Source organism: Dromiciops gliroides, chromosome 5 (genome assembly GCF_019393635.1).
Source record: "Dromiciops gliroides isolate mDroGli1 chromosome 5, mDroGli1.pri, whole genome shotgun sequence".
Classification (NCBI taxonomy): Eukaryota; Metazoa; Chordata; class Mammalia; order Microbiotheria; family Microbiotheriidae; genus Dromiciops; species Dromiciops gliroides.
This window is the reverse complement of record NC_057865.1, coordinates 202,113,400-202,140,957: the sequence shown is the minus strand read 5'-3', so window position 1 is coordinate 202,140,957 and position 27,558 is coordinate 202,113,400. Positions and strand designations below refer to the sequence as shown.

Below are 27,558 nucleotides of genomic sequence, written 5' to 3'. Positions count from 1 at the left end.
AAGAACCAGAACTTCAACCCAGTTCCTCCACCTCTAGAGGAAGAATTCTTCATACTCCACCATGCTGTGATGCCTCTTTGTACCCAGGAAATCCACTAAGATTGCAATATTAACATTTGAATATCACCATTAACCTTGATTTGCTTTTCATCTGCTCCAGAAGATTGTTTCCTCAGTCATTCTGTCCCATCTATCTTCAGTCTCTCCCCTAGTGACTCCCCCATGCTGAAAAACCCTCCCTAGACTCATTATCTCCTCAAACTATTGCCTAATATCTTTCCTCCCTTTCACTGCCAAACTCTCCGAAAAAGCTGTCCATATGTGTTACCTCTACTTCCTCCCCTCTTTCCCATGCCTTGACCCTTGGCAATCTGCCTTCAAGCCTCATCATCACTCAGCTGAACTTTCTTTTTCCAAAGTTATCAGTGATCCCTTAATTGGCAAATCTGATGCTCTTTTGTGAATCTTTCTTCTTCCTCCTTCCTGACCACTATACAGCATTTGACGTTGTTGACCATCTCCTCTGAGGATTTTTGTGATACTGCTGTCTCTTGGTCTTCCTCCTACTGACCATTTCTTCCCAATTTCTTTCATTGCTTCACCATCCATATCATGCCCCCTAATTGTGGCTGTGCCCCAGGGTTTTATCCTGGGCCCTCTTCTCTCCTCTCTACTCATAATGGCCTCCCTCCAGCTGCCACAGTGATTTTCCTTAATCGCAGCTTTAACTCTGCCAGTCCCCTACTCAATAAAATCCAATGACTCCATCAATGCCCCTAGGATCAAATGTAAGCTCCTCTGTTTAATCTTTAAAGGCCTTCTTGGCCTGGTCTTCATCTACATTTCCAGCCTTATCATACCTTACCCCACTTCTTGAAATCCACAGTCCTGCTAAACTGGCCTTCCTGATTCCCCTCACAAACAACACTGTCTCCCATCTCTGTGGCTTTGCACTGGCCATTGCTTGGAATACACTTTCACCTCTCCTCCATCTCTAAAAAATCTCTTCTTCCCTCAACATTCTGCTCAAGACACTATGAGGCCTTTCCTATTTTTTTTTTCCAATTACATGTAAAGATATTTCCGGAGGGTTCCAATTTTCTCTTTCCCCACTCCCAAAGCCAGCAAGCAATCTGATGTAGGTTATAAATTACAATCACATTAAATATATTTCGACATTAGTCATTTTGTCAGAGAAGATTCAGAACAAAAGGTAAAAAATGCAAGAAAGAATAAACAACAAAAAAACCCAATAACAAAAGTGAAAATAGTATGCTTCAAGCTACATTCAGACTCCACAGTTCTTTTTCTGAATGTGGAGAACATTTTCCTTCTTTTGGCACTGTCTTGGAGTACTGCATTGCTGAGAAGAGTTAAATCCATCACAGTTGATCATCACACAATATTGTCAATACTGTATACAATGTTCTCTTGGTTCTGCTCATTTCACTCGGCATCAATTCATGTAAATCTTTTTAAGTTTTTCTGAAATCCATCTGCTTATCATTTATTACAGCACAATAGTATGCTAATATATTCGTTGATAGGCATTCCCTCGATTTCCAATTCTTTGCCACCACAAAAAGAGCTGCTATAAATATTTTTGTACATGTGGGTCCTTTTCCCTTTTTTATGATCTCTTTGGGATCTAGACCTAGTAGTGGAATTGCTGGGTCAAAGGGTATACACAGTATTATAGCCTTTGGGGCAAGGTTCCAAATTGCTCTCCAGAATGGTTGGATCAGTTCACAGCTCCACCAGCAATGTATTAGTGTTCCAATTTTCCCACATTTTCTCCAACATTCATCATTTTCCTTTTTTGTAATATTATATAATTGGATAGGTGTGAGGTGGTACTTCAGAGTAGTTTTAATTTGAGATTGAGAATATTTTTTTCATATGGCTGTAGATAGCTTTGATTTCTTCATCTAAAAAGTGCCTGTTGATATCCTTTGACCATTTCTCAATTGGGGAATAGCTTATATTCTTTTATATTTGATTCAATTCTCTATATATTTTGGATATGAGGCCTTTATCAGAAACACTGACTATAAAAATTATTTTCCAGAATGAGGCCTTTCCTGGTCCCCCAAATGCACAAAATTTGACCTGAATTTCTTTTTATATCTTCTATATAAACTTGTTACTCTATTACTGCCCCCCAACTGTACCATGGAGGGCAGGGAATATTTCATCTTTGTCTCTGTGTCTTTTTAATTAAGAGCCAGTTAGGTAGGTTGATGGTATAAAAAAACCCAAATATGTGAAATAAAGGACTTGATTATTTCTTCTCAGGGATATCAAACATTTTCCTCACAGACTCTTATGAGGGTGGTTCCCCTTCCCCTTTATCCCTCACCCACACACTTTTCTACCTTGTTATCAAAGCACCTTGCTGTCAGGGGACTGAAACTTGATAATACTGCTACATGCCTATATTCTTCACAAAGGAGATTGTAGGGAGGGAAGCAAGGTAAAGTAAAGGCATTTTTCTTTCCAAACCTTCAAAATACCAGTGACCTGTGTCTGTGTCTGATGCCTCTAATGAAATATAAACTCCTTAAAGTCATAAGACCCATCTTATCTACATTTCAAACCTCCCCCAGTACATAACATAGTGCTCTTATGGAGGATGTGATTATAAAGGTTTTGTGGATTGGTTGTTAGCTCTCCTTTTGTATTTTTATCAGAACTGCAAGCAGGAGAACAGGGCCCTATAAAAGTTGAGGCACTCATTATGATTTTAATAACCAGTGGCTGAAGTAAAATACAGTGAGGACCCATGTCTACCAAATATCCATAGCAACCTTTTCGGCAAAGAACTGGAAACCAAGTTGAGCGTCCATCCATAAAGGATCGGCTGAACTGTCATGTGGATATAATGGAATAGGAATATGTAGTAAGATAGTCTACATAGGAGGAATTCAGAGAAGTTTATATGAACTGATCAAGAGTAAAATAAGCAGAACCAGGAACACAAGAGGCAGCTAGGTGTAGAGTTCTATACTTGGAGTCATTAAGACCTGGATTCAAAACCATTATGGGTCTTAGTTTCCTCATCAGAAAAATGAAGGGGTTGGAATCTATGGCTTCAAACATCCCTTTCAGTTCTGAATCATGAGCTTAATAATGACTGTAATAATATAAATTAAAAGAACACTTAAGGGAAGCTGAATATGCATAATTGTGCCTGAATGATCTTGGCCCTGAGAACAGAAAAATTATGTGAAACATGCTTCCCTTTCTTTTGGAAGAGAGGGTGAAGCCAATGTGGACATTGTCAGATGTGGCTACCATATTGGCTGTTTCTGCTGAAGTCAGCATTTTATATTTTTTTTAAAGTATGCAAAGGGCTTTACAAATATCCCTTCCTTTGATTCTCACAACAACCCTAGGGGGTTATCAAACCCATTTTATAGATGGGACCCTGAAGCAGACAGAGGTTAAGTGACTTGCCTAGGGTCACAGAGCTAGTAAATATCTGAGGCTGAATTTGAATTTAGGTCTTCCTGACTCCAGTCCTAGTGTTCTATCCACTGAATCACCTAGTATACTTTTTTCCTTTTTTTTTTCTTTTTTTTTCTTTTTTTACAAACAAGGATTCAATGGCTATACAGAAAGAGAAAAGAGGTGGGTATCCAGGAATGACTGATAAGCAAAAAGCAATAAGGCTTTTAAATTATATACGTATATATGTATGTATATATGTGTGTATTCATGTATGTGTGTATGTAAGGCCCTTTTTCTATTGATATCACATCTAAGTCCTCAATCACTGAATTTTAGAACCAAAAAGAACCTTACAAATGATCTAATCTAAATGCTTTTCTTTTTTTTTTTTTTTTTTGGTGGGGCAATGGGGGTTAAGTGACTTGCCCAGGGTCACACAGCTAGTAAGTGTTAAGTGTCTGAGGTCGGATTTGAACTCAGGTACTCCTGAATCCAGGGCCAGTGCTCTATCCACTGAGCCACCTAGCTGCCCCTTAAATGCTTTTCTAAGCCACGATCATTCCCTGTAAGGGCTATGCTCAAAAAAAACAAAAACAAACAAACAAAATTATATATATATTAAAGTGCGTCAAAGCCCGAGACAGCACTTCATTTTAACTATATACTGCATTGCCTTAAATATAATGACCCCGAGCTTCTTCCCTGCCTCACACACCCCAAATACAAAAGTCCAGTATGTTCTGAGCTTCATGCTTATTCTCTTGATCATGTTGAGAACTGACCCAATTGTGAACACCACAGGGCCTGTGGGCAGATTGGGAAGAACCAAAGTCTTCTCCCTGGATACAGCCGACCTAACTTATTTCTCATAGCCCTGTACCAAAGCACCCAATGAAAGGTACTGGGCAGAAAGTCTTTGTCAGGATATATTTTTGGTAGTGTGCCTTTCAGGGCAGGAGAAATAAGCATTTGTGTTTTCAGAACGTTTCTACAGTGTGTTTGTGGAGATCTTTGCAAATTCCAGGTTAGTGCTAATGGAACTATTCAAGAGCTATGCCAGGTTTAAACTAAGCCTCCAGAGAAAATAAAGAATAAGTCAGGGAGAAAATTTGCAAGGATTTGAGGCTCCATAGAGAACAGGATGGGGCAGATGGAAGGTATTTATAGGTAAAATTAGAGGTAACATACTGATCTCCCAGCCCTTCCCACCTCACTCGTTAGGGATGGCTTTCCCAGGACTACAGAACCACTGAACTTTGCAACAGGCAGACAGTCCACATACTGCTCTTCATCCATCTTGGAAAGGGCAGCAACTATTTTTAGAACTTGGCTTCCAGTGCCTTTGAATCCCTAAGTTATCTCCAAATTTGAAAGAAGGCTCTTGGAAAAGACTCAGAGCAATAAAGCCAGGATGGGAAATAAATCAGTCAGCACATGAGATTTTGGATCTGAGTGGCTGGTTTGAACTAGATGGTAGGTGATGGGAGCCACTGAAGATTTCCAAGCAGAGGAGTGACCACTATGCAGGATCTCCTTCCCCATCTCCTACTCTAGATCATCAACAACCTGCTGGACCAACAAATCACCTGGATGTTCACTACCATTGTAAACTTACTGTATCCAAAATCAAACTCATCATCTTTCCCCCTAAATTCTAAACCCCTCCTACAAAACTTCCCTATTTTTGTTGACATTGCCTCAGAGCCATCTCCCTAACATCAACCCCTTCTTTCCATTCTCTCTGTACCACCCTAGTTCAGGCTTTCTTATCACTCAACTGGGCTTTTACACTATACTCCTCATTAGTCTCTCTGATTCTAGAGCCTCTCCTCTTTCCAACTCAGTTTTTATATAGCTATCAGACTGATGTCCTTAAGGCATGGGTCTGATCATGTCATTCTCCCACTCAAAAACCATCCATGGTTCTCTACTGCCTCTAGGATAAATTATACATTCTTCTGACACTTTCCATCTTCTACAACCGGGTTCCAACCAGCCTTGTTTCATTTTATGCCCCTTCCCATACTCTACCTTCCAGCCAAAGTGAACTACAAACTATTCCCTGAACTCAGCCACAGTAGATAGAGTGCCTGGCCTGCAGTCAAGAAAACCAGAGTTAAAATCTAGCCTCAGACACTTACTATCTAAGTAGCCCTAAGCAAGTCTCTTAATCTCTCTTTGCCTCGGCTTCCTCAACTGTAGGATGAGAAAAATAATGTACCTACCTCCCAAGTAGTTGTGAGGATTAAATCATCTAATAGTGTAGAGTGCTTAGCACACTGCCTGACACATGGTATTCACATAATAAATGCTGGCTTTCCTTCCTTCCTTCCCTTCCTTCCACTGTTAGCCTATGCAAATGCATTGAGGCAAGAGATATCACCCAAGCCAGGGATGTATTCTCTCCTTATGCCTTTCCAACTTCTTACACGAGGTCCTCCACAAGCCCAAAGCTGAAAGAGCATCTATCAGCTCCGATGTTCTTGGAGCCCTTTGTTTAGATCTTTCCTTTGCCCCCAATCACTGTCTACTTTCAATTTTTCTGTGCACATGTCAAGTGTCTCATTTCCAGGAAGATGCTCCTTGAAGACCAGAACGATTCATTCTTGTCTTCAAACTCCCCCACACCTAGGAAAGTGTCTTGAGCAGAGTAAGTACTTAATAGATTCTTGCTGCATTGAAAGGCTAAAGTGACATGATTGAGTCATTGGAAATATGATAAATTATTTTCTGTATACTCTGTTGGAGACAGCAGGGAAGTATGGAATGCATTTCAAAATGTAGCTTCAGTTACAAGGAAAATTTGCTTGTGGATGGCCTCAATCAGTCAATAAGCATTTATTAAGTGCCTATTATGTGCCGGGCATCATACTGGGTGCTGGGGACATGAATATAACAGTGAAAAAGTCCTCACTTTTGAGAGGCTGGGACTAGGAATGGGGAAATGTGGGTTTGACTCCCAGCTTTTTCACCGATTTGCCATGTGGCCCTAGTAGGTAAGTTGCTCCAACTTCCTGAGCCTTCATTTCCTTATTAGTATAGTGAGGAATTCAGCTGGGTGGTCGCCAAGGTCCCCTCCACCTTTAACAATGTCTCCAGTGATGCTGGATGAATGTAGTGGTTAGATTTCCAGGTCTTTCAGAGACCTCTATTGACTTCCATCCAGTGCTAAATGTAGGACAAACGATATGTCTCTTCTCGTTTAGCACTTAATTACTGTAGCATCCACACAATACAGACAACTGTCAGATCCTGAAGAGGTCCCCAAAATTTAGATTAAACACAGCCCTGTCCTTACTGAAGCCTGTAACCAGAGTGGAAAGGACTGGACTTGGAGTCAGGAGGTGGAGATTTGAACCCTAGTACTTCCATTTACAATCCATATGGATTATAAGAATCGTGTGGCATACCTCTTGGAGTTGTTGCAAGAAAGAGTTGCATGGATGTCAAGCTATTGTTATTTCTTCTTAGACGTTTTGGATTTGTTCTAGATGATCCAGGTTCAAATGCCCACTTTGACTCTTACTCCATGGCCATTATTTGACCCTCCCTGCATTTCATTTTCTGAATCTACAAAAGGAAGAGGTCAGACTAAATTACTTCTTAAGTCCCTGCCAGCTCTAAATCTGTGATCATACAACTGGGTGGGCTTTGATTCTCTAACATTCCCTCCTATCATTCAGCAGTAAAGTTCCCGACTCTTTTCTTTTTCCTCTAAGCTTTACTTCTGTTTATCTCTTCAAAAGTTATTTCTTGATGCTTAGCATTTATTTCAATAAAGCCCTTAACCTTTTTAAACAACTATTATCTCATTGTAATCTCACAGCAACCCAGTGGATTTGCTCTAGGTGATATAACACAGAGTCAGGGCTAGATCTTCTAACTCCTATTTCTGTGCTCTTTTGGCATTAGACAGACATACTTCATTTGAGGTAGGATTCTGAAAAAGAAAAGGATTTTCTTCTACAGAGCAGCTTTTCCCTTTCCACCATCACATGAACCCGCATCTAAAGAACATCTCTTGATTTGCATATTCTTTCTCTGATTTTCTCTCTGTGTACAACACCATGTAGGATTATTATATAATGCAGTAACTGGGCTATTTGTTACCTGTGATTATCTATTAGTGTATTTTGCAAGCCAAGGATTTTTTTTTTTTGCAGTGTTGGTAGAGCATTCAGATGAAACATAAGATGGTAATAATAAACCTTACTTTATTATGATGATTATTGTTGGGATATGAAAGCTCACTGCTAAGCAAACCTAGTGCTGAAAGAAACCACTGCTCGGCTTGTTGCATGAATATTGAGAAAACAAGCCAGCATTTTTATTGACTCTTCTTCAGAGGGCTTCTATTAGAGTCTCTACCCCAAAATCAATATTTGATGGAGTTCCTAAGCTTTAGACTTAAGGGACCTCATGGATCATCGAGTTTCACCACCTTATTTTATAAATGAGGAGACTGAGGCCCAGAAGAGAATAAGATCAACATACAATTTGAAGTATTTGTATGTATGAAGGGACTACAATCTCAGTTTTACCTTGGTAAAGGGGAAATGAGTTTAGGGGCTACCCCAAGTATGTCTGTTATATACGTGTGCATATGTGTGTGTTTACAAGTGATGGTTCTCCCCAACCTAATAATAATGATAATAACACCAATAATAATAACTAGTGTTAACATACTGCTTTAAGGCTTGCAAAGCATTTCGCAAAATTATCTCTTTTTGTCCTCACAACAACTTTGGGAGGTGGGTGCAACTTTGCAGATGAGGAAACTGAGGATTGTTCAGTCATTTCACTCATGTCCAACTCTTCATGACCCCATTTGGGGTATTCTTTTTTTTTTTTTTTTGCTGAGGCAATGAGGGTTAAGTGACTTGCCCAAGGTCACACAGCTAGGAATGTGTCAAGTGACTGAGGCCGGATTTGAACTCAGGTCCTCCTGAATCCAGGGCTGGTGCTTTATCCACTGTGCCACCTAGCTGCCCCGGGGTATTCTTGACAAAGATAATGGAGTGGTTTGCCATTTCCTTCTCCAGATCATTTTACAGATGAGGAAACTGAGGTAAACAGAATGATCCTCTAAACAAGAGTTTGATAAGTAACTTGTACAGCCTCATACATCCAGTAAGTGTCTGAGGTGGGATTTGAATTCAATTCTTCCTGACTCTAAATCTAGTACCCATTGAGTCAACTAACTGCCTATAATCAAGCAGGTAACCATAACCCTCACTTCTACAAATCAACTTATGAAATCAAATTAGAATGAACATTAAGGAGAACCTAAAAGGGCTTGTGTGTGGAAGAAATTTGAAATACCAACAAAAAGTTTATAGCCTAGCCTAGAGATAAGAGTTCTTCCTATGAGGCTATATTGTTGTTGTTCAGTCACGTCTGACTCTGTGACCACATGTACCAAAGCATACCAATACTGTCCTTGGACTTTTCTTGGCAAAGTTCCAGTAGTGGTTCTTCATTTCCTTTTCCAATAGAGGTTAAGTGGCTTGCCCAGAGTCACACAGCTAGTAGATGTCTGAGGCCAAATTTGAACTCAGGTCTTCCTGACTGTATCCACTGAACCACCTAGTTGCCCCATGAGTCCAGATACATGGATTCAATTCCAATTTCTCTCATTAGGTAGCTGTGAGATCTTGGATGAGTCAATTTAACCTTCATTGCCTTAGTTTCCTTATCCAGAAAATGAAGAGTCCCTTCCAGTGGCTATCATCAGTCATCTTGATTCTTGTCCTGGAGGAGAGATTTAGGCTGATGACTGTGTGTGGTTCTACCTCCCTTAAACCCAATTCACTCACAAGTCAAGGGATCACCCTCATCATGTCATTGATTCACTTTGAGAATGAAAGATGAACAACAATCCCTTCCAACTCTAATATACTTCAAGTCTTTGATTCTTGCCCTGAACACTATGCTATGCCACAATTCAATAATATTTATTCTACCTCTGCTTGGGAGACCCAGGTGTGATTTTTGTGCTTCAGGTACATGAGCCAAGGGGTGATCATGATAAGAAGCATATTCTGATCTGGGAAGGGTAAACCAAGAAAGGCACAGAGAATAAAATGCTCAAAGCCTTCTCTCCTAGAGTAGAGGAAGCAGAAGGGAAGGGGAAGAACTGGATCTAACATCACAAAGACCTGAGTTCAAACCTAGCTTCAGATTCTTCCTACATGTATGACCCTAGGCAAGTCCCTTAACCTCCCCCCATTTTCTCTCGTCTGACCCCCTCTATCTTATACATGAGCCTTTAAACTCCTATCTTTACCAAGGTACTGAGATTGCAAGCCTTTCTATACTCAGATTGTGTATTAACCTCAGACCTCTCATTTATAAAATAAGGAGGGGGGACTAAATGATATGTAAGGGCCCTTCCAACTCTGAATAAGAGGATGAGATTGTGCACAGACACATTTTTCCCCCAGAGCCTGAATAGTCAGAGAAGCATAGGCTTCTGACCCCAAGCAGGGGGTCCTTCCTTCCCCCACCAGGCACTCCTAGTCGAGGTTTCTCCAGATATTGCACAGTATGCCATTGATCCTGGTCTACTCTCTAGACTAAACAAGGAGAAGTGAGTCCTAAGTTAAGAGACTTCACAAAGTTAACTTTTTAGTAGAGCAATAAGCAAATTCAATAGAATTATTCCTACCAAAGTTTTCCTCTTTCTTCAAGCCCTAGTCCAAATCCCAGCTCCCCCCTCATCTATCCTCCATGCTTGCTCCTATAGTAGTACAGGAAAGCCCAGCCCAAAAGATTTTTCTGGCCTAGTCCCCCCTCTTTACCAATGCTGACTTTTGCTCAAAAACAGTACACAATGTAGTTCTTTGCATGAGGTCGTATGCCAAATATACTTTCTTTATAATTAAACTCAAGCCAAGTATGTGTGGGCTTCATTAGTTTGACGAAGGCTGGGAATATAATGCAAGTTGCACAATTCTCCCTTGCAAGCAGAGGTTATATAATCAATAGGTCTTATACAACTTGTTATACTATACCTACTGTATAACACCTGCTGTTGGGTAGGAGGTAGTCAGCAGAAATATTCTAACTGTTTTACTGAGTAGTGCAGACAAATCATTCTTCCTGATTCTGAATGATCAGGGTTTTGGACATGTAATATCTCACCCATCCCAACCAGTCCAATATGAGATTTCTCTGGTAAAGAAGAAGAATGTGTAAGGAAATACTGTTCACTACAGTAGATCAGTTCAGAATTTCTTAGGTTGGTCCAATTCTGGATCAAACACAAGTCACATAATATTTTTTTTGCAGAGTCTGGACTTCACATTCAGATGAAACATATAATATAGTAATAATAAAGTATATTTTATTTTTATAATTATTGTTTCATGAAAGCTCACTGCTAAGAAAACCTGGTGGCAAAAGTAAGTACAGGTCACCACGCGAATATTTGTAAAATTTAAGTCACATAATTGCCTTGCATGCAATGGGGAAAGGCCTATTTGAGCAAAAGGCTTAGGAGGAAAAAAGTCTAAGAAAAATATTTTAATCTTTTGGAGTAAAAGTTAAAGGAGTAAACTGCCTGAGAAAACAATGGGGATTGTCTGGAAAAGAAAGAAAGAATTTTTGCAAGAGTGGGTGGGAACTGACAAAAAAACGTTCATGAGAGGAGGCTCATATACAGATGTGAATTTGTGAGAATGAATGTGAATTTGCAAGTTCATGTGAAAAAAAATTTTCTGACTCTAACTGTATGTGTGTGTGTTTGATTTACTAAATGAAATATTATTCTTGAACCCAACTGAGTGGGTGAGGTCTGCATAGCACTGAGAAATGTCTCATCCTTGTTTCTGTACTAAAGAGATACTGTTGGTAGATACATGTAGATTGTGAGGAAAAGCAAAAGATTCATTGTAGTAGGTGTTAAGAACTATGAGCTGTCTAGGTGGGCTATCCTTCCATTTCTAAAAAAAAAAAAATTTCCTTCTGCATTCCAGAACAAAGTTCTAAGAAATAAAACCTCTACATGTTCTACACACATACAAACAGAGAGAACGATGTTATGCAAGTATATGTATTCAAATAATTTTATTCTTTTGTTTTATTTTGTTTGTTTGTTTTGGTTTTTTTGCAGGGCAATGAGGGCTAAGTGACTTGCCCAGGGTCACACAGCTAGTAAGTTTCAAGTGTCTGAGACTGGATTTGAACTCAAGTCCTCCTGAATCCAGGGCCAGTGCTTTATCCATTGTGCTACCTAGCTGCCCCCAATTCAAATAATTTTAACACTGGCATCAGGGGAAGGGGCTCTTGGGATGTTTTAACCAAGACTTCAAATCAGCATATATGTATTTATTTCCTAATCAATCAACAAGAACTCATTAAGCACCTATGTACTAGGCAGAGTGCTCAGTGCTGAGATTTTTTTTTCAGGGCAATGAGGGTTAAATGACTTGCCCAGGGTCACAGGGCTACTAAGTGTCAAGTGTCTGAGGTCACATTTGAACTCAGGTCCTCCTGAATCCAGGGCCAGTGCTTTATCCACTGCTCTACCTAGCTGCCCTGAGAATTATTTTTTTTTAAAGATTATATTGTACACTGTACACAACAAGAAAACCGACACCACAAACATGCAGCAGTATCACCTCAAAAGAAATACACTCCCCTAAAGTACAAAAGAGAGACAATTTTCCTTCTGTACCCACTCCCAGATTATTCTTAAGCTTCAGAGCTTGGTCCATGCTACTCTAGCAGAGATTCCTGAGAAGGAATGGATTGTAAAAGCAGCAGCACAATTACACAGGTTCCAGAAGCCCTGTCCTCTAGGCCGGCTTCTAAGGAAACACAACAACCTTACACAAGTCCATTTCCCTGCATTTGAGGGGGAGAGAACATACGATTGGTTATTCTCTCTGTCTCTGACTTCCTTTGAAATTCACTGGCAACTTCCCTTCAAAAGTGTTCATAAATCTACTTTCAGCTTACAGGTTATAAAATCAGGCTATTTTTAAAACTCCTCTGACTAGTTAAGTACCTGTGAGCAGAAGCATATACTTATCTACTTCCTTGTCCACTGTTGCTACTATATATAAAGTCTATCTTGTATTCCTCCTTTAGATTGTTTAGACTGAGGTTAGGGAACTAGTCTTTGCCAGTTTATATTATATATAAACATGCATTAATATTATGTACCTAATATAAATATTATATACATATGTATATATACCGGGTTTTATTATAGAGATAATCTCCCTGCACCATGGCCATAGAGAATGCTCAACTCACACAGGCAGAAGCTGGCTGAGTTGTTGAAGCTCAGCTCTGTCTCCATCTCTCCCACACGACCCCTCTTACCCCCAACATCCCCACCAATGTCCAGGCTAGATGCCTTCAGGAGACACAATGTAAGTCTTAGCCTAAAGTCTCACTTAGTCTAAAGAGTCACTAGGGCTCTGGATGGCAAATAGTGCCGAGGGGAGGAAAGCTCTTCTAAACAAACCACCCAAATGATGCCATGGAAAAGAACCCTGAGAGTCAGGTCAGTTATTAGAAAAATAGCAGTTGTTTTCTTCCTAGAGCACTATTTAAAGTAGGGGAGTCATGTGTCACATCACAGGTAATGACTGGTTTGAAGAAGGTGAGCTTTGGTGGGGAAATCCAGGGCTAGCAGAGTTGCCATAGCAACCAGTCTTTTCCCCAAATCCACAGCCTTTCTCCCAACTCTCACCCTCAAACCTGCCTGACATATACAGGTATAAAACTGACAGTAAATGGGAAACTGAATCCTCATTCAGTTCTCTCAGTTTTTGTCCCCCTGTGTTTTCTCACCCTCGTTTTTAAAGGAGCAGTCAAGCACACGGCTAGAAAGGCCTGTTGCTGAGCCTACTGTAGAGATTATTTTATCTCTGCTTAATATCAGTTGATACAATTCACCCCAAAGTAGGAGTCTGTCATCCTGGACCCTAACGTTATTTGTACTTGGAATCTGCACAGGAATCTAAGAAAACTCTAGGAAATTCTCTCTCCCTTCCTTCCCCCTTCTCACAACTAGCTTTAAGCTTCCCTTGTTCTTCCCTCAGTCCCTAGAAGAAAATGTCATTCTCCCCTCCCCCACTCCTGATGGGCAATTAGCTGACAGTTCCCATGGGCTCAACTGAGATGAAACTCTGGTCCTCTCTACTTCAAAACAACAGCCTTCACTCAAACCAAGTTTTCCAGGATGAAGGAGATGAATAAAAAACAACCCAGTGTCAGTTGTATCTAGGATACTTAAAAAAGAAAATTATAGATTATGTGACAGACGTTGCAAGAATCTGATGGGAATATTTTTTCCCTCAATGGAGACAAAAGATAACAAATAAGTGATAAACCAAAAAGATAACCAATAAGACTTTGTACGATGCTTTTTTTTCCAGATACCATTTGTAAGATAACTCTTGCTTGTATTTATTTTGACATGGAAAAGATGTCTTGTCCGTTAAGGGATGAGGTCACACCTCAGGAAGATAGTGTGAGCTGTGGCTAATACTATTCATCTGTATTCTTTCTGTCTTTGTCATCATTCTATTTTCAAGCATTCACAAAGTCCAGCTTTGAAACCTCTTCCTGGAAATTCATCCCCACCCCAAACCCCAAGAGGCAAAAGTAACAATCCCAGCAGGCACCAAAAACTTTGTCCCACATGGAAGAGTAACCAATTTGCCAGAGTGGAGAAATGGCTTAAATAGGCAGCAAATTTGCTCACTTCAATGACAACAGGAAATGTCACAGATTTTTTTAAGAGGAAGAAAAAAAGATAGAAGCAATAAATGGCCACAACAGTGATAGCATCTGTACTTGGCAACCGTGTGAAGGACCACTCTGCAGCTTTCCTGCTTCTCATTTTTCAACAATTTCATTGGAATGTCCTATCACACTGATTAGAGTAAGGTGCTGAGAACATCAGGAAAAGGAGAGAGTTTTGCCGACAAGACATTTTATTCCCCACATCACTTTTAAAACAACAGTTATCCAAGTCCTGAGGCTTAGGGGGTTGGGGAAGGCAGATGATTCCCTCCCGCCCTGGGCCTATGGAAAAGACACAAAAGTTTTTCAGAACCCACTGTAGAGCTTTGTTCCACCCCATGCCCAGAACGAGGAGAGTCCTTTGTTTTGACTTCACAGCAAGGCAAAAGTAAACACACTCTCTTATTTTTCCATGGAAAGCTTTAACCCCAAATTGGGACCCTCAGCTTCCTCAGCAACTCCAAGGGAAGGTGGCCTTTCCCAAGAAAAGGGATTCTTTCTAACTAAATGTCCATGAGCAAACTTCCTAGCAATCATCGCCACAGATCACCTGAGGGACCCAAACACCTTTGACAAGGAATGGCACAAATAAAAGGTTTCTCCTGCAAACACCTGCACTTTTAACTTACAAAGCACATTTCAGGACACTCATAGAAATCTGCTGCTCAAAACATATCATCCTCAGAGTTCACTAACACCTAATTGGAATATTCTTTCCTAAAACGAGCTGTGATCAGACAGGTGCTAATTTGAATAAAGAGCAAAACAGACCCGTGGCTCTGAGCTCCACAAAGCTTTTGTATATGCCAAGACACAGCTTATTTCTCCTTTATTTGCAACATTTTCTCCGTGGAATTGGAGCCCACCTCCGGGCTCTGGGCAAGAAAAGAAAAGCATAGAGGGACTTACCAGGTTAGAATTGGTGGCATTGGAATCGTCTTCTGGAAAGGGAATATAGATCGCTAAGGCCACACAATTGGCAAAAATAGTCAGTAAAATAATGATTTCAAATGGTCTGAGGAAGGGAGTTAAGGAAATGACTTCCAAAGAGAATATGCACAACACAAACATACACTTTTTTTAAATTAAAGATTCATAAGAATTTTGTTTAAAGAATACATTCCAGGCCCCTTGTATTCTGAAAAGAAACATATGCCTTTTTAAGTGCTTCTAGTGGGTCCCCGCCAGAATTCTTCCTAATATGTAAAAAGCAGTGAAGGCCAGTCGCGTGCCAGAGTAAACATAAATTTCTAAAGAGTTTTTCTTTCATTTTTCTGAACACAGGTCTGCTCTTTAAAAGAACTAAGTTTCAATTCTCTCTCCTATTCCTCTCAGAACACCTCTTGCCCCTCAGAGGGTTTACACCTGGCTCATTAGTGACTAGGTAAAATAGGCTTGTAGTTAGAGCAGCTTGAGTGGGGGGGGGAGAGGGGAGAGGGGGGGGAGAGGGGAGAGGGGGGGGAGAGGGGAGAGGGGAGAGGGGGGGGAGAGGGGAGAGGGGGGGGAGAGGGGAGAGGGGAGAGGGGGGGGAGAGGGGAGAGGGGAGAGGGGGGGGAGAGGGGAGAGGGGGGGGAGAGGGGAGAGGGGGAGAGGGAGGGGGAGGGGAGAGGGGGGAGGGGGAGATGGGATTGATTCTCTAGTTACAGAATGTTAAAACTGGAAAGCAAGAGGGGCAGCTAGATGGCGCAGTGGATAGAGCACCAGCCCTGGAGTCAGGAGTACCTGAGTTCAAATCCAGCCTCAGACACTTAACACTTACTAGCTGTGTGACCCTAGGCAAGTCACTTAACCCCAATTGCCTCACTAAAAAAAAAACAACTGGAAAGCAGGAAGGGGTCTTAGAGACCTCCAATTTAACCCCCTTTAGCATGGTTCAGTGGAAAGAATGTTGAACCCAGGGGTCAAGATGGACCTGGGTTCAAATCTTGCCTCTAACCCTTAAAATTTATTAGCTATGTGACCTTGGATAAATCACTTGACTTTTTTGAGCTTCAGTTTCATCAACTGAAAAATGGGGATGTATCTACCTCATAGGGCTATTGTGAGGATCAAGTGAGATAATAAATGTAATGTGCTTTGCAAACAGACCTTAAAAGACTATATAAATGTCAGCCATAAGTAAAGCAAATGGGATACAGAAATATTAAGTGTGGCACAGACGAGATTAGAATTCAAATCTTCCCAGCTGCAACCTATACTAGTGATGTTTCCACCACCATGTTGTCCATCCAATGTGCTAAGCAAGGGCACCTAGATCTTCCCTTTGAGAGGGGGTTTCTTTCCTTCTAGGCCACTTTGTTCAATGAGCTAAAGCTAATAAAATTCTGCCCAGCTGCAGCATGGTTTAAATGACACCCCTGGACCCTGTATTTCTTATCATTTCAGTGACCTGTAGTTAACTCGGGGGGGGGGGGGGAGAGACTTTAGAGAGGTGATCAAACCAATTCAATGTTTCCTATGAAATGCAGGGAAGTGGACTGAACTACCCAAGGTCATGTGAGAAATTGGGAGCAGAGCCATCAACCCAGCTATCTTACAGTGTGTCCATCCTTTTGTCAAATGTCACCTGCCTGTCTCTCTACACAAGTCTTTGGTACTTAGATCACCAGACCAACTGTTATTAATCCAACCTCCACCCAAATCCTAACCTACCATCCATCATCCTATCAAATAGGATATCATATCAATGAAATCAATCAAGACAGATAGGTTAAAAGATGTAGGTTGGTTATACCATCTCAGGGTTGAGTAAGTGATCATTTTTAACCTCTCTCTACTCAAAGAGAGCATTTGAGCCCTCTTTTCCTGGCAAGAACCAACTGGTCTGCTTACCTGACTGCTTTCTTACCTATCTACCCTTCCTAGATACTCTGGCAACTTCACGGAGAGTTACTACTAAGAGCTCATCTGTTTTTGCTTAATATGTGTTACTGATCGGATGTTTCTCCTACCAGCCATGTGGATCCTCATGGATCCTTTTGTCCCTCTCCTTACTCCTCCCATTCTTGATAAGAGGTATTACTGTGCCATGGGAAGTCTAATAGGTTGACCTGTATTCACAATTAGGGCATAAGATGCATATGGGTCACTGAAAAAGGCAAGAGATCTTGCCCTACCATAGGCTTCTGCTACTTTGGTACCATTCAGGTAAATTTTAAGTCAAATATCTACTGCTACCCATTCTCCACCCTTGAATGTAAGTAAATTCTCCACCTGATTCACTTTTTTCTTTCTAGTAGAATCCTCTCCTTTGCTCTTTATTCCCTCATCTTTCTAAGATGTGTACATTCACTTTCATTTTATCCCATGTTGAGGATTCTTGGTTGGGGTATGGCTTCTTAAGCATATGATGGAATTCTCTCTATTCCAGCATTTTTCTCTTCCCCAGAAGCCATTCTTAGGATTTAGAACTGAAAGGGACCTCAAATATCTTCTAATCTAACCCTCTGCGTTTACAGATGAGAGAACTGAAGCCTAAAGATCAGAGGAAGCCTCACTAAGGTCACACAACTAGCATGTAGTAGGACCAGGATTTTATCTGTCTGGGCCCAAATATGGTGTTCTTTCCAGAACTTTTTCTGCCAATGTGAACTTCCTTAAAAGGAGAGCTCTGGGCTTTGAGCATGTGATAAAAAGCACTCAAGAAATACTATTAGAAGAGGAGGTGTGCTGGGAAATGTTTAAGAATCAGCTCTCCAAAAACAAGGCCACATTTTCAAGTTTCATTTGTACTGTTAACATTTTCTCCATCACTTTAAGTCTAGACAAGCAATAAAATAATAAACCAAGCCCTGATTTGTAGCAGTTAATGATTTCCGAGGCTTAAATGCTTACAATGAAAATTTAACAATCGGTTCTCATGAGCGGGTACAAGCTGGCTCCGGCACACTGCTGGGGAGGGATCTAAAATGCATTGATAATAGCACCTGTCTCCCAGTGTTGCAGTGAAGAAAAAAAATGAGATCTTATTTGCAAAGTACTTTGCAAATCTTAAAGAGCTATATAAATGCTAGCTATTGTTATTACTGAGAGGAGGGCTTGAAAAAGGAGAATCCTTCAATTCATTCTCCACATCAACGACTTTTAATGACATGCCATAGAGGGCACTGCCCCCTCCCCCCACTACCTTCAAGGGCCTACTTATTAGCTTCCTAGTAAACAGCACAACAAGGATCTATGGCTACTTACACCAGAGGCCTAGGCCCCTGAACTAAGATGTGACAATGGCTTCTTTTTCTAAGCTGATATTCTCCCTAATAAAGCCATGAAACCAACCTCAAATCTGTTAAGATTGAAAGGAAGGGGAAGGAGGGAGATAAAGGAAGACCCAGGGAAACAAGATACACAACCAGCTCATCCAGGGGGTCAGAGATGAATTAATTTTACAGCACATTTTTACGATTAGTTTCAAAATGGAAGGAATTGAAAAGACTTGAGGTCAAAGATCCGAGTTTGAGTACTGAGTTGGGGGCTGACCATCTGCGTCACCTTGCTCAAGTCACCTCTCCCAGCCTATTTCCTCACCTACAAAATGGAAATAGTACCTGCATGTATTTATTATCTGCTTCACAGAATTCATAGGATTGAGACTGGGAGAGAGTCTTTAGAGGTCACCTGAGCCAATACTCTCATTTTAAGGGTGAGGAAAACGAGGTCCAAAAAGGTTATGACCAAGATCACATATGTAGGAAATAGCAGAGCTAGGATTTCACCCCAAGCCCTCAAGCCCAAAATCCAGTGCTCTTTTTCCCTATACTATGCTATATTGAATAGGAAGAAAATGTCTTGTAACCTATAGATCCCCTAAAAGTTATTGTTATTTCCTACGTCTGGAAGTTAGACATTGCCTCCAGATCCTGCTTAGTCCCATCAGGAGTGATCACAGGATGATAAATATCCAATTTGAAAGGGACCCAGGACACCATGTAGTACAACCTCTCCTCCCCTATGTTTACAGATTAGGGAACTGAGACCCAAGGAGGTTAAGTGGCTTGCTCAAATTCACAGAGAGCAGACACTGGAGACAGAATTGGATCCTCTGACCCAGGACCCCTGCTCCTTGCCCCCTGATTCCCCAAAGTAAATACTGATAGTGGGAAGAGAGCACTAGCATACTATCCAGACCACGCCAAAAAGGATATTTCCACTCAACGATGCTTATGCACGCTCTCCGGATGGGGTTTTTCAGGGTCAGGCACAGCAATGCCCGGGGTGGGCGAGTGGCGGTCGTGCTTCCCTGCTTCTTCTGTTTCCCGTACTGCTGCCGCTTCCTCTGAGTGGAGCTGGCGGTGGAGATGGTAGCATTGCCAGCACTGCCCATCAGCTTGGCTTGCCGGGCGGCATCAATGGCTGCTTGCCAGGAGAGGGCTGCTCCTGGGGTGGGGATGTGCTCCGGAGCAAGCCCCGCCGCGGCATTGGCATTCATGTTGGCATGAGCTGGGCGAGGGCTCCCATAGTTGGAACCTGCAGAAGGAAAGTGGAGAGAGTAAGAAGGTTACTAAGAAAGAGAAAAATGAGGGGGGAAAGACCGCTGGAGCATCAGGTCTCAAGAACGCTCTCAATCACAGAGAGCTAAGGGGAAAGATGTAGAGGATTGGTGGTTGGGGACACCTGAGTTTGGAGTAATAGAAGAAACACTGCCTTGAGTATTAAGAGACTTAGGTGCTACTAATTACCGGAGTGATTTTAGGCAAAAAAAAAACCCTTTAGTTTCTGTGTCTAGTTTCTCCAGGTTCAGATTAGTGCAAATAATGAATCTCCTGAAGAGGTCACACTATTTGAACTTGCACTGTATATTTCCATTGGTCTGGAACTAGTTACCACATTTTATATAATTATAAATTCAGTACAAATTTGAATACATATCACAAACTCAGGGGCATTAATTATCCAAACCACTCAGAACCTAGATGTATGTCAAAGACTTGTGATTTTTTTGAAGGCAATCAGTCAGTCAGTCAATAAACTTTGCAGGGGGGGGGGGGGGCAATGAGGCAATGAGGGTTAAGTGACTTGCCCAGGGTTACACAGCTAGTATCTGAAGTTGGATTTGAATTCAGGGCGGGTGCTTTATCCACTGCTGCCTAGCTGCCCCATCAGTAAACATTATTAAGAATTCCATTATGTGCCACTAAAGGCAAAAGGCTCTCCCTGCTTTGAAGGACTTCACAGTCTAATAAGGAGACAACATGCAAACAACTACGGACAGACAAGCTATGTAAAGAGGAAGTAAGAAATAATCAGCAGAGGGAAGACACTTCCTGTAGGAAATGGTCATTTAGGAAGCCAGGAAAGGCAGGAGATAGAGACAAGGAGAGAGAGCATCCCAGGCATGGGGAACAGGCAATGTAATGACCCAATGAAGAAATGAAGCGTATTGTTGGAAGAACAGCAAAAAGGCCATTGGCACTGGGTCACAGAGTATGTGGGGAGAATAAGGGAAAAGAAGACTGGAAAGAGAGGGAGAGGGAGATTATGAAGGGCTTTGAATGCCAAAGAGAGCATTTTCTATTTGATTCTAGAAGTGATAAGGAGCCACTGAAGTTGATTGAGCAGGGGAATGACTTGGTCTGGCCTATGCTTTAGGAAGATCACTTTGGCAGCTCATTGGAGGATAGATTGGAGGAAAGAGCTTTGTGGCAGGGAGACCAAACAGCAGGCTACTGCAATAGTCTAGGCACGAGGGGATGAGGGCTTGCATCAGGGTAGTGGCAGGATCAGAGAAGAGAAGGGGGCACATTCAAGAGATGCTACAAAGGCAGAATTAACAGGCCTCGGCAATAGATTGGATATGATGGGGTGAGATGAGGAGTGAGAAAGACCCCTAGGTGTAAGCTTGAGGGACTAGGAGGAGAGAAATACCTCCCTCAGTAATAGGGAAGTTGGAAGGAAGGGAGAGAGTTTGGGGGAAAAGATAACAAGTTCAGTCTTGGACATGTTGAGTTTAAGATGTCTAAAGGACATGTAGTTTGAGATGTCTAGTAGGCAGCTGGAGATGTCAAATTGGAGGGCAGCATAAAGGTTAGGGCTAGATAGGTAGATTTGAGACTCATCAGTAGAAAGATGATCATTGAATTCAGCTGTCGAGATCATTAAGCAAACAGGTATAGAGGCAGAAAAGAAGAGGGCCCATGATTAGCAGACATGACCTGGATAGAGATCCACCAAAGGAGACAGAGGAAAGGTGGCCAAATAAGTAGGAGAAAAACCAAGAGAGAAGAGTGTACTAAAAACCTAGAGAGAAGAGACCATCAGGGATAAAGGGAAGTGATTGACAGTGTCAAAGGTGGCAGAGAAGTCAAGAAGGATGATTGAGAAAAAGTCATTAGAGTAGGTAATTAAGAAAGACATTGTCCGTAACTTTGGAGGGAGCACTTTCAGCTGAATGGTAAGGTCAGAAGCCAGACTGAAGAAAGTTAAGAAGAGTGAGAGGAAAGGAAGCAAAGGCACCTATTGTAGATGGTCTTCTTAAGGAGTTTTGCCACAAATGAGATATTGGACAAATAGGCAGAACGGATGAGGGCTTTTTGAGGCTGCAGGGAACGTGAGCATGTCAGTAAGCAGTAGGGAATGAACCAGCAGACAGGGAGAGACTGGAGACTAGTGACAGAATGGCAATGATATAGGGCATAATCTGCTGGAGAAGATGGATGTGCATATAGAGAGGTTTGCCTTGACAAAGAAGGGCCACCTTTTCATGAGATGGCATAAGTAACATGAGTAGGTATGCATTGGGAAGTCCATTTATGTGCAAATTAGAGAGAGACTTCACCTTTCACCACTAGACCTGGTAAATTCTTCCATTTTCAAATTGTGAGATTGACGGAGGCCAGCCTACTCTTATCACTCCCTTCCAAATGTTCTATTATCTAACCAAAGATAATACCCATTTTGCATATCCAAACACACTCTGTCCTCTCCCTCTGTACACTCACTCATACTCTGGTCGGAATGCCTTCTCTCCCCCATGCACTTGTTGAATTCCGACCCATCCTTACAAGCCCATTGTAATGTGAGCTCCTCCAAGAAGCTTTTTCTGATCCCCCATCAAGAATGCCTCCTCCACTCACACCTGACCTAGCATTTTGTTTTGTACCTAATGGTCCTATATGTGTCTTATCTAAGAGATAATATCCAAATCATCTTTCACCATCTGGAGGGATAGTATCCAACTTAGGATCCCTCAAAAATGCCCACTCTACTCTTTTTCTTATTGTTTGCTTGTGCTTTCATTATTATCTTCAGTTTGTGGTTTAATTTTACAAGGATCTTTTTCAGCCACTTGTTTGTTTTATCGAGGCTAGTTTATTTGAAACTAATAATATAATCTGTAAATCCACTTAACTGGGCACATGTAAACCTCAATATGCTTAAAGCAAACAAATAAGTGAGGGAGTCACTGTCAACCCCTCGTGTTCCCTCAGAACATCTCATGACTGCCTGACACATAAGGGTGCCAAATGTTAATCAAAATATTAAATAGGAAGAAGGCTGAGTTTTGTTTTGTTTTTCGCTGAGATAAATATAAGTAGAACACCTATCATGATATTCCGAATATGGTAGGCGCTTTATTGATAGCTACTGAATCTGGAAGAATGAACTCTTAATAGTACCCAGCAGTTTGATGGTAGATTCCCTCTCGGAATGAATGAATTTATAGTGCTCCTTGCCGCGGTACACATTGAGGATCACATATGTACAGAACTGATCACAGCTTTATAGCAGAACAGTTCAGGTCCTTGCTATTAAACTGAGGTATTTCCTTCAGCTCCATTCTGCTCTAACCCCTCCTTACACCTTCCTCTCTTCTTGTACCTTAGAGCAATCATCTCTACACTTTTTGATCATGTGCCCCATTGGTTAAAAAAAATGAGCATCTGCCCCCAAATACATGTATGTTTATAAATGATATGTGCAGGCCGCTGTATGAATACAAAAAAGGATGAGATCAAGATGAAATAAACAGTACTTTAAAATTATTACTTCATTTCATCAGTGTGACAACCATTGAAGTGGCTAGATGGTGCAATACATAGAGTGCTGGAAGTCAGCAAGTCTCATCTTCCTGGGTTCAAATTCAGCCTCAAACACTTACTAGCAGCATGATCCTGGACAAGTCGCTTAACATTGTTTGCCTCAGTTTCCTCATCTGTAAAATGAGGTAGGGAAGGAAATGGCAAACCACTTCAGTATCTCTGCCAAGAAAACCCTAAATGGTGTCACAGAGAGTCAGACACAACTGAAAAAAATGACTTAACAACTATTACAATTGTATCATAAATGCTTCAATTATACAATCTTTTGGCTTTCACCAAAAGTAAAGGTTAAGTGACTTGCCCATGGAGACACAGCTAATAAGTATCAAAGTTTAGATTTGAAGTCAATTTTGATTCCAATTTCAGTATTCTATTATATAGCTATAAGTATACTGACATAGATATAAATATATATTAATCAATTCATAAACATTTATTAAGCACCTATTTTGTGCCAAGCACTGAGCTAAGGGCTAGAGATACAAAAAGAGGTAAAAGATAGTCCCTGCCCTCAAGGAGCTTATAATCTATTGATATATGAATACGTATATATCCATATTCTATGTTTTTTTATTGAAAACCAGAAATACCATTATCCATGTGCTGATGTGGAATATTAATTTAAAATTTTAATGAAAGCGATGTGACTGAATAAGTTTCATTATTTTTTTAAAATCTTGGTTTAATACAGCAATGTGTTCTAAGTTCATTTTCTTTTGATTCTTAGTTTTAATATCTGGAATAACTGAAAAATGATACCTCACAAAGATATATAGATCCAAATAAAAGTCTATTGGCTGTCCTGACTAAACTGTGGTACTCATTTTTCAACCCAATCTACCAGTTATACAAAGGTTTGTATTGAAATTCAGCCAGTAAATTTCCATGTTCCCTGATATCAATCAGCTATTCTTGCAAACTAATTGGGAGGTTTTGCATTTTCATATTTTTGATAAATGGATTCAAAATTCACTAAAACTCTTTGCTTAGAATACTTTTGAACAGGTTAGGAGATTCTGTTTCTAAGTGGGTTAAATTTGCAGACTTGTATACCTGCACAGGTGACAGCCCATCATTTTGGCAACAAAAGATTAATTCTTAAATCTCTTGTGAATCATAATGGCTCCATGCTATCATTAACTACTATCTCATGGCACATTATATACTTAGAGCAAGGTTCATCATTAGTGATAGTAGGTATAAATCTTTATTTCAAATAATCTTGATAATTTCAATTTTTGCCAACTTCTTGTCAAATCTGATTAGATCATCATCATTTTTACCTTGTAATGGAGGCTAATCAAGAGTTTATACTAGGAGCAGACTGATTGTCAACTCTGCCATTTTCTTATTCTTTGCTTGTGCTCCTATTATTAGTATTATCTTCAATTTGTGGTTTAACTTTGCAAGAATCTTTTTAAGCTACTTGTTTATTTTGTGAGAGCTGGTTTAGTTGAAAACTAACAATATAATCTGTAAATCCACTTAACTGGGGACATGTAAACCACTGTAACACGTAATATGTTGTAATATTCTTAAAACAAACAAGTTTTTACAGTCAATTCCTCTGAGTTATGGAATTCCTACTCTCCCCTCATACATCATACAGGACATATAACTTTCTGATATAGAAGAGTGCCAGTATCAACACAAATATTAAATAGTAATGGAAAGCTTCATATCTTTCTCTCTTTTTTTTAATTTAAAAATATATAAATGGAAGTAGCTTCTTTCTGTACTCAAAAAGATCATCTGGGTCTCCCCCTACAGGGAACACATTCCCCTTTGTAGCCATTGACTCAGAATATAAGCCTGTAGTCAGCAGGGGCTATAACTGTTCAAGTCACTTTATATCATACCTAGCACAAACTCCTGTCTAAGCAGTGATAGAAACCTATTTCCACCTTCCCTTGATTTTGGATATAAATGCTGAATTCAACCCTGGAAACAATGTCACTTTGAGGCCTCCTTTGCATAAATGTCCAGCATTCTGCAGCCTAAGTGTATGCACCAGTATAAGACATTTGGCATCAGCGTGTGATGATAAAACTCCCCTATCTTACACTGTCTTCACACTCTCCCTTCTCCTAAGATACTACAAATAAAATGGTATCATCTGAGATATATTTTCCTAGAAGCAGTACTATCTGTAAAAACCCCCAGACAAGAATCCCTACCTAGACCCCAGAAGACTACAGAAGAAGAGACTGGACACCAGGACCCGGCTCACTGAAGTATTTGGATACCCTTTGGGATTCCCCATAGTTTTTTTTAAAAGTATTGTTGCTTTCAGAAAATATTGACAGTGAGAAAGCCTAGTCAGAAACCAACTGAGGGCCCTTTAAGTCCAAAGAGGTGGCTAGCCAGTCAGGGAATGGCTGCATATGCAAACCTCAGCTGCTCTATCTTAAAGGCTATAGAAGTGCTCCTTGTAAACTTCCTGGACACTCTCTCACCTGGAGACCACATCCCTCTGCCTTTATTCTGCTATTTAGTGTCGCAGCATTTCTGAATAGAAAGAAAGCTAAGAGGCCATCTAGTACAACACATAACTAAATAGAAATTCCTTTCATAATAAGCCAAAGTGGGTCATCCAGCCTTGATTTGAAGACTTTCAGTGAGAAAGTCTTCTCAAGACCAACTGAGGCAGCTCGTTCTATTTATGGACAGCTCTAATTGTCCAGAAGTTGATTCTTGCATTGACCTCAAATGTGCCTCTGTAACTTCCATTCATGGCTCCTTGCTCTGTGGTGTTAAAGAGGAAAAATGTCTGATCATACTTGAACATGATAGACTTTCAAACACTTGAAATGAGCTATTATGTCTTTCCCTCCCAAGTTGTCTCTTTCTTCCTTCGTCTAAATATTTCTAAGTTCCTTCAAATGATCCTTCATCTCGAGCCTCCCAACGATCCCAGTCACTCTATTGTGGAGACATTTCAGTACATCAACATGCCTCCTTCTAAAAAGGAGAACCCAGAACTGAACATGACATTCTAGAGGTGGTCTCACCTGGGCATAGCCCACTGCTTTCTGTACTCAGTATTATCTCTGTATTAGTCTAATGTAAACTCATATGAACAATCTAGTCTATTCCAAACACTATCATCTTGCATTTAGCATTTAATCCCTTGTGTCCTAAAACCAATGGTCAACTGACCTCAAAATGGCACCAATGGTCAGACTCCAAAAAACCACTATTGACAGTAGAATTAGAGCGAGAGTGGTGGCAGTACTAGGGAGAATCATCCTATGTGACACTTGCCCCATCCCACCCCGCCTCCCCAAACCATTCAGACGGGCAAAATTTGATTTAAATGAACATGAAGGATGGTCTTAAATAGAAAAGGAAGGGAGGAGAAAGTACAAAATTCAGCCCAAGACAACAATGTGTAAGGAGGGAGGGGACACTGTTGCCAGGTAACCAGCTACCTTCCTCTTTTGACTGTTCAAACAGTAGTACCACAGGTCTTTTTCAGCACCACATCCTATAGATGCCTCTCATGTAGTTTCAGCTACCTGGCTCCCCCCAAAGTTTGGGATGATCTCCCAGTTAATGGAAGAGTGGCTTTGGCCATGTGTCTCCCCATGCATCACTAAAACAAACAAACAAACAAACAAACTAACTAACAAACCTGACATTACCTCTGCTTTTCTGCCCCAGCTACCACAACTATTTGCCTGGGCTGCCCAGGATGATTCACATTAACTCTGAACCCTAAGATCAATAGCATACAATGCCCAACGGTGAGAGGCACAAAAGGGCCCAGAATGTCATTATTATTGTCTCTTCCCTGTCCCTAGTAATGTTGATACTGAATATTTTTTTAAAAAGAATATAAAACATCCCCTCCCTAACCTGTATCCTTACCCTCTTTTAGGTTTGAGACCTCTTAGTATATAAACTTCTCTGGAGACTACACTTAAAAGAGTAGATTTGAAATAACAAATAATAGTAATGACAATAATTGTGTTTTTCATGCACCTGAGGCTCACCAGCTGCTTTATTAACTAGCAAGCATGAACACCTCCATTTTACACATGGGAAAACAAAGACAGAAGCTGCATGACTCACCAAAGGTCACAGAGTGAGTGAGACAATAAAGAATTATGCATAGAACAGGGAACCCGGAGCAAAGTGGTAGAATAGACTTCCTCCTCCACAGGACTGATTACACAACACACACATGTCTACTACCCACCTCACAGTGCTGTTATGAGGGGAAATGCCTTGAAAACATTAAAGCACTATATAAATGTGAGCTCGTATTGTTTTTACACACAGACACACACAGAGACACACACACACACAC

At 40.8% G+C, this 27,558-nt stretch overlaps 1 protein-coding gene across 1 annotated transcript in view; it reads right to left on the bottom strand.

Annotated features, from left to right (window-relative positions):
- The window catches only part of CACNA1C (calcium voltage-gated channel subunit alpha1 C), an 833,272-nt gene that overhangs the window by 732,067 nt on the left and 73,647 nt on the right, over window positions 1-27,558 (bottom strand). Inside the window, 2 exon segments of the mRNA XM_043967623.1 lie at window positions 15,121-15,226; window positions 19,353-19,674. Of these exon segments, the coding sequence (XP_043823558.1) occupies window positions 15,121-15,226; window positions 19,353-19,674 (428 nt within the window).